Below are 8,152 nucleotides of genomic sequence, written 5' to 3' on the forward strand. Positions count from 1 at the left end.
CGACTCTGTGTTGTGCAGAGATACGGCCTGAACACGGTTTTGTCGTTCTGGCCCCGTGCTTATAAACCTTAAAGTCTAGACTTTAATAATGAATGAATGAATGAATGAATATTTAACGACACCCCAGCACGAAAAATACATCGGCTATTGGGTGTCAAACTATGGTAATGCAAATAAATAAAGTGATGATCAACATCAATATAAAAATTCAAGACTTAAACAAAAACAGTGTAAAGAACTGTGCAAAAACACAAATATCACAGAATTTTACGGATACTGAATTTTACTCAAAACTTCAATTTTGTGCTCTATTGGCCATTCTCAAAGAGAATGTTACACCCCTGCACCACGGTGAGACTTTAATAAAGTCCAGACTTTAAGTTTTATAAGCACGGGCCCTGATTTAGTTTAAAGAGGATGTCCCGATTTTGCTGACATTGTAAGATATTTCCAACTGATAATATATTTTAAAGTCTAAAATTACATAATAAATACAGTTTCTTGCTTAGAATATCAGTGTCTGTATATTCAGTATGTTTCCGATTGTCTCAATGTTTGTAGTAGCCCAAACTGAATTTGGTCTCCCAATAATTTTTTGGGCAGGACGTAACCCAGTGGTAAAGCGATCGCTTGATGCGAGGTCCGTTTAGGATCGATCCCCGTCGGTGGCCCCATTTGGCTATTTCTCGTTTCAGCCAGTGCTCCACAACTGGTTTAACAAAGGTTGTGGTATGTACTATCCTGTCTGTGGGATGGTGCATATAAAAGATCCCTTGCTGCTAATCGAAAAGAGTAGCCCATGAAGTGGTGACAGCGGGTTTCGTCTCTCTCTCTATATATATATATATATGTGTGGTCCTTAACAATATGTCAACAACGCAACAGACTCTGGACAGTTTATTTCAGACAGGTGGTTGTTTAATGGAACCGGCCTCGGTGGTGTCGTGGTTAAGTCATCGGACATAAGGTTCGCAGCCCGGTACCGGCTCCCACCCAGAGCGAGTTTTAACGGGTCAGTGGGTAGGTGTAGGACCACTACACCTTCTTTTCTCTCACTAACCACTAACAACTATCTCACTGTCCTGGACAGACAGCCCAGATAGCTGAGGTGTGTGTTCCCGGGACAGCGCGCTTGAACCTTAAGTGGATATAAGCACGAACATAAATTGAAATAAAATGAAATGTTTTATGGAAGCAATCGATTGAATAGGCTTGTCAGAGGTGGATCGGGGGGGGGGCCCTCCCCTTATTATATACTAACTTAATATTTTTCTAATCCAATTTCAACTCCCTCTATGTTCCCTTGGCATTGCCCACCCCCCCCCCCCACCCCCAATGGATTTCCTGGATCCGCCACTGCTTGTATACATACACCATTGACTGGTATATCCAAGGTCGTGGTATGTGCTGTCATGTCTGTGGGAAAGTACATATAAAAGATCACTTGCTAGTAGCGAGTTTCCTCTCTACTACTACATGTCAGAATGTGACATTCAATAGCTGATGAATAATAAACGCTAGTGATGTCGTTAAATAAAACAAAGTCCGCATTGATTCCTTTCGTGTCTGTATGTCTGTCAGGGGCGGGACGCAGCCCAGTGGTAAAACGCTCGCTTGATGCGCGGTCGGTTTGGGATCGATCCCCGTCGGTGGGCCCATTGGGCTATTTCTTGTCCCAGCTTCCAAAAATGGCTTCACAAATCTGAATCTGTATAAGACAGAGCACAGTAAACAATCATGATGTCATGATCTCATGAATCACGGTCAACACTCAAAATTGTGTGTATTAAGCTGTATTCTAAAGTTGTATCCCAACCGGACGCGAGCGACGCAAGCGATTATTTTAGAAATAATTGTTTTCAATTGCCGTATCCTAACACATTTATCCGTCCGACAGTACGCGTGCGGTTAGGATACGACGATTAAAATCAATGATTTCTAAAATAATCGCTCGCGTCCGGTTAGGATACAGCTTTACCGGACGCGAGCGACATCGATTTCAATCGCAGTAGCCTAACCGCAAATCTGTCTGAACTGAACTGAACATTTATTTCTCTCAGGCCGTAATCCACGGCATATGAGGAACAATATATAATACAACAATTCACACTTTTTAACAAGATGACAGAGTAAAACTATTCACATAAGTATATCTACATAAAACGAACATGGGAATATAATTATAAATAATTGGTTTGGGTTTGCATACACAATAATAATACAATAAAGCTATGAGCCGGAGGGCTTGAAAGTATTCATAATATGTTTACAAAATATTGCAAGTTTTCGGAGGACACCAGTTTTTTTACAATTAAATAATTCGTGAAATTTATATGTGTTTGGTTTGGATCGATAATATTTCGGTATATATTGAAGTCTGAAATGGTTAAAATATGGGCATGTAAAAATATAATGGAATTCATCTCCGATGTCGTTAGTGTTGCATAAAAAACACAATCTATCATGTAATGGTTTACGTATCCATCTACCTGTCTCTATTGGAAGATTGTGGTTTGATACTCTAAAACGTAACAATGGGCACCAATGTTTTTTTTCTAATAAATTTAAATAATTTTCGAATGCTATACTGCTTTTAAATATTTTGTAACAAGATGCTTTCGATGAAGTGTCAATATGACTGTACCATGTTTGCAAAAATTGATCTATGAGTTTTGTTGAAATAAATATTTTCAACAATGAAGCACTATTAATACGCTCACAATGTGACCACCATATATATGTGCAACCAATATTATCTAAAATTGATTTTATAAAAGCTATCCATTTGTGATCATAAAAATGTGTATTATAATCATTCAATAACATTCTGTACACTAATAATGATAGCTTGGACTGCTTCCCAGTAATCATCCTAAACCAAAATCCTATCATTCTTATTTTTACTGTTATATCTACCGGGAAGCATCCAAGTTCTCCATACAACATATATAATGGGGTGGATTTTCTAACAGGCAATAATAACTTTAAATATTTGCTATACAATTTTTCTATGCAGGACAGACTTTCAAAACCCCAAATTTCACATCCGTATAAAGCAATAGGTAAAACCATACAATCAAATAATTTAAGTTGGCATTGAATGGAAAGATGGCAACGTTTTCCTTGTCTAAGTGTAAAATACATAGCTTTTTGAGCTTGATCATATTGATGTTTTCGAGCATTAGTGAATTTATTGGATTTATGAAATATAATTCCAAGATATTTGTATATTTCTACATTATCTAGATTTGTATTTCCTAAATGGAACCTTTTGGAATAATCTTTTTTATTACCACTGAAAATTAGCACTTTTGTTTTTTTACAATTTACATTTAGTTTCCATGTTGTACAATAAGAGTCGAAAATATTTAATAAATTCTGCATGTCGTCATAATTTTCGGCAAAGAGCGCTGTGTCATCAGCATATAGTAACACAAAAAGAACAATATTTGTATACAAAGTGGAATCTGTGAATAAGTTATCTATGCGGATGCCATTACAATCATTAGTTTTAAACGTATCCTCTAAATCATTGAGAAACATGGAGAATAATAGGGGCGATAAATTTTCTCCCTGTCTAACACCCATGGAACATTGAAAATAATCCGACATTGTGTTATGTGCACTAATGCATGACTTAATGTTCTGATACATGCTATATATTACTTTAAAACATTTACCATTAATACCATTTTGTATTAGTTTACCCCAAAGTCCTGTTCTCCATACTGAGTCGAATGCCTTGCTAAAATCTATAAAAGTACAATACAGTTTTTTCTTCCGTGCTTTTAGCAATTCGATGAGTCCATATAATGTAAAAATATGATCGTTCGTCGAGTACTCCTTCCTGAATCCGGCTTGAACTTCAGATAACAAATCATTAGTTTCTAAATATAATTTCAGTCTATTATTTAAAACAGCTGTAAACAGTTTCCCGAGACAACTAAGTAAAGTAATAGGTCTATAATTTTCTGGAACAGTTCTATCGCCACATTTATAGATCGGTTTGATTATGCCAACTAGCCACGAATCAGGAAAGATGCCATGTTCAAACACTAAATTAAAGAGCTTAACATACACAGGGACCATACAGCCGATAGTTTGCTTAATATACTCGTTGATTATTTGGTCTATTCCGCAGGCTTTATTGTTTTTTAGATTTTTAACAACGGCGAGTATTTCTTCTTGTAATATTGATTCATTTAGCATGGTAGTATCCTCAAAATCTATATTAAAACTTGGATCTTTTTCTTCTGTTGTGTTGTCATCACTGCTGTTTATATTTTTAAAGTAATCGTACAGTGTGTCTAAAGGGGGGAGAGTAGGGTCTTGTTTTTCTTTTAACAGTTTCCAAAAGGCGTGGGCATCATGTTGACTAAGTTCTGTGAGTCTTTGTTCTGTCTTCCAATTGTGTTTGTTAACATATTTGCGTTTTACATTTCTGTAGCTTTTACTGGCATTCAAAAGTCGTTGCTTATTATCAGGTGTTTTTCGTTGTTTGTATGCTGATCTCGCTTCTGTATACTTTCTTCTTAGTGTTCTGCAATGATTGCCAAACCATGCACGCGTAAGGTTAGGATACAGCTTAAAGGGACATTCCCCAGTTTGCTGCATTGTAAGATGTTTCCGACTAATAAAATATTTCTACTATTAAACTTACATATTAAAAAAAAATTCTTGTTTAGAATATCATTCCTGAGTTTGCTGCAATTTTTAAGATGTTATCGACTAACAGAGACTTTTTAACGATTGTAATTACATATCAAATATATTTTTCTGCATAAAATATTAGTGGCTGTATATTAAACGTGTTTCTGATCGTTCTAATATTTGTACTAGGTTAAATTTCGATTTATTTCCTAAAATATTTGTTTTCGTACGTACGAAATTATTTGAAAACACAATCCAGTTTGGGCTTCTTACAAATATTAAGACGACCAGAAACACATTGAATATACAGACATTGATATTCTAAACAAGAAAATATATTTAATATGTAAGTTTACTCGTAGAAATATTTATTAGTCGGAACAATCTTACAATGCAGCAAACTCAGGAATGTCCCTTTAATTAATCAAAGTGCTCTGGTAGTGTCATTAAAGAACAATAACAACAACAAAAAAGTCAATTGATGTTTGTTTTCACAGGTTTTTTTATATACATTACATGGTGCAAAACGTAAATGTAAATAGAAAGACAAAGACAACAGTCACATGTCAATCAACCAATCAATCAATCAATCAATCCACAGTGACGCCACGGGGAACGTAGAAGACAGGACAAGGTTACACGGTGACAAACCACACCCCAGAATAGCAAGGTAACGCCCATTACGTTATTTGAGTAGTGAAGAATACAAGCAAGATTAGAAGAGTTAATACGTCTCTCTCTCTCTCTCTCTCTCTCTCTCTCTCTCTCTCTCTCTCTCTCTCTCTCTCTCTCTCTCTCTCTCTCTCTATATATATATATATATATATATATATATATATATATATATATATATATATATATAGGCATATATATATATACACACGCTGTCCTGGGTACACATCAGCTATCTGGGCTGTTTGTCCAGGACACTGGGTTAGTGGTTAGTGTGAGAGAAGAGGGTGTAGTGGACCCATTGAGCCCGTAAGAACTCGCTCTGGGTTGGAGCCGGTACCGGGCTACGAACCCTGTACCTATCAGCCTGTGGACCGATGGCTTAACCACTGCGCCACTGAGACCGGAGAACGTGTCTGACGTGTTGATCTGTTGTTGTTTTAGTTAGTTTGTTTATTGAGGGCAGGGATGGGGGTGGGTGGAAGGGGTTGGAGTGAAGTAAGATAGACGTCGACTGATCGGTTGGTCATTAATTTGCTTGGTAGGTGGGTTAGTCAGTCCGGTGGATGATTGACTGACTGACTGACTGACCGATTGACCTAACTACCGACCGACTGACCGACCGATTGGCTGGCAAGCTAGCAACATTATTTCGAATGTAATATTCGTAGCTTGGTCACTTCGTGTCTTTTAAAGCTAAACACAAAAACACAGTTCGCTCCCTTGGATCGCCGCACGTGCTTCTTTTGTTCTCTTTTATTCTTCTTTCTGCCCCCTCCCCCCCCTTCATTTATTCTTCTGTCGGTCACACGTGCGAATCTGTATTGGTGTATGTCACTGTCACATATAGGCTAATACAGTTATTTAACAAAAGAAACTGTTTCATCAAGTAACTTAAGAGTTGCTGTTCCTTACGTCATAATCCATGCATCGAATCATGTGGACCTTAGTGGGTCTCTTGTAATGTCTGCTTTAAAATAAATTTACAAACAGTGTTATATAGAAATACGACTTAAGAAAGTATAATTCGAAAGCTAATTCGGTTAGAACATTTTCGATGTGCGTTGTTATGTTTGTTGTGTATCAACAACATTCGTTCGTAACATTTCGTAAACGTTTCGTAACTCCTACTCGGTATTGTCGGAATTTCCCGAACGTTTCCAAAATCGATTAATCGTGTATCCCATAATAATAATAAAACGTCTTCTACAAATTTGAGTACATTAAGGTCTCATTACACAGTTCACTTCCGGGTGAGACTGAGTTAATCAAGGTGCACGATTGTTCCGAAATGACACGTGGTGTGGTTCTTTTCTAGTAACTAGGGAATAATTAAAATAATTTAATTTTTCGTACACTAGTTGGATTTTGCCTGATTTTGATGGTGTTATTATTATATTATATTATATTATATTATATTATATAATAGAAGACGTAACACATGTTCGGATTGGTGTATGTCGTTATTTCCAAAGAGAACCCTTTCTGTTAGAAATCGTGATTTGAAGTCTGGCAGTTTAATATGTGGACTTCAGTGGCTGGATATCAATGGCAGAAGACATCTGTGTAGTGAGACCCAAGTTGAAAATTGAACATCGTCTATTTGTCGTTGCTATGGTGTTTCTTCGTGGGCTCGCACATGCGCGTGATGCTGTCCATGTTGTTTGCGGTCGCGTTGGCGACGTCTTGGTCCGTGACTCGTGCTGCACACATGTAATATTTTGGGCATGCGCAGAGTAACTCCACCTGTTTCACTTGGTCTTCCGCATTTGAAAAATCGAGGTCAATTTTGGCACATGGTCTATTTGGTCCGTGACATTCATCCTGAAAAAAAAGAATTAAAAATTAAAAAGAAAATAAATAAATTTTTTTTTTTTTTAAATTAAATCAATAGACAGACACAGGGTTTGTAGAAATCAAGGTGGGTGTGATATGATATGGCAGGGTGCGGCAAAATATAGAGAGGCGCATAAAAATAGAGTGGGGCAGCAAAAATTGGAAAGCGGGCGCAGCGCTCCCGTAAAATGGACCTCAATGAACACTGCCAACATATTTACATTAGTCCCATCATTCAAACTGTAGGAACAATTACAATTAATATACCCCGCGATATTCGATTTTCTCGATTAATTTTCGATTATATAATAGGAAGAAAGGAAATATTTTATTTAATGACGCACTCAACACATTTTATTTACGGTTATATGGCGTCGGACATAAGGTTAAGGACCACACAGATATTGAAAGAGAAAACGCGCTGTCGCTACTTCATGGGCTACTCTTTTCGATTAGCAGCAAGGGATCTTTTATATGCACCATCCCACAAACAGGATAGTACATACCACGGCCTTTGTTACACCAGTTGTGGAGCACTGGCTGGAACGAGAAATAGCCCAAAGGGCCCACCGACTGGAGTCCATCCTAGATCGACCGCGCATCAGGCGAGCACTATACCACTGAGCTACGTCCTGCCTCAATTATATAATAGATCATTGGCACGATCCAGAAGCTTCTTTTAAAATGACAGACTAGTTTGAAACATTACAGAGTATTTTTTACCATTAGAGCTGTGAAATCAGACATTTAGATTGTATTCCATTTCCGTAAATTTCTGGTCTTCCTGGTGTTTTTAACCCTCTAGTGACCAAGTACTAAAAAATGCTAAGAAATCTTTTGGTGGGTTTGTTTTGTTGTTGTTGTTGTTGTTTTAAATGTCCCTTTTTCCGTTGGTGAAGAAGACATTTGTGTAAATGTGCTCTTATAATTATGTTTTTCTACCCCCTACTTTTAGTTACTGTAGGCGTGTACAGCCTTTTGATTCTTCCCCCCC

The 8,152-nt window shown here is 37.2% G+C and overlaps 1 protein-coding gene across 1 annotated transcript in view; it reads right to left on the reverse strand.

Moving 5' to 3' along the window:
- Positions 1-5,599: 5,599 nt before the first annotated feature.
- The window catches only part of LOC121377290 (U-scoloptoxin(11)-Ssd2a-like), an 11,761-nt gene continuing 9,208 nt past the window's right edge, over positions 5,600-8,152 (reverse strand). Inside the window, exon 4 of the mRNA XM_041505228.1 lies at positions 5,600-7,146. Within this exon, the coding sequence (XP_041361162.1) occupies positions 6,922-7,146 (225 nt within the window). The 3' untranslated portion in view covers positions 5,600-6,921. The remainder of the gene's footprint in view (positions 7,147-8,152) is intronic.

Source organism: Gigantopelta aegis, chromosome 7 (genome assembly GCF_016097555.1).
Source record: "Gigantopelta aegis isolate Gae_Host chromosome 7, Gae_host_genome, whole genome shotgun sequence".
Classification (NCBI taxonomy): Eukaryota; Metazoa; Mollusca; class Gastropoda; order Neomphalida; family Peltospiridae; genus Gigantopelta; species Gigantopelta aegis.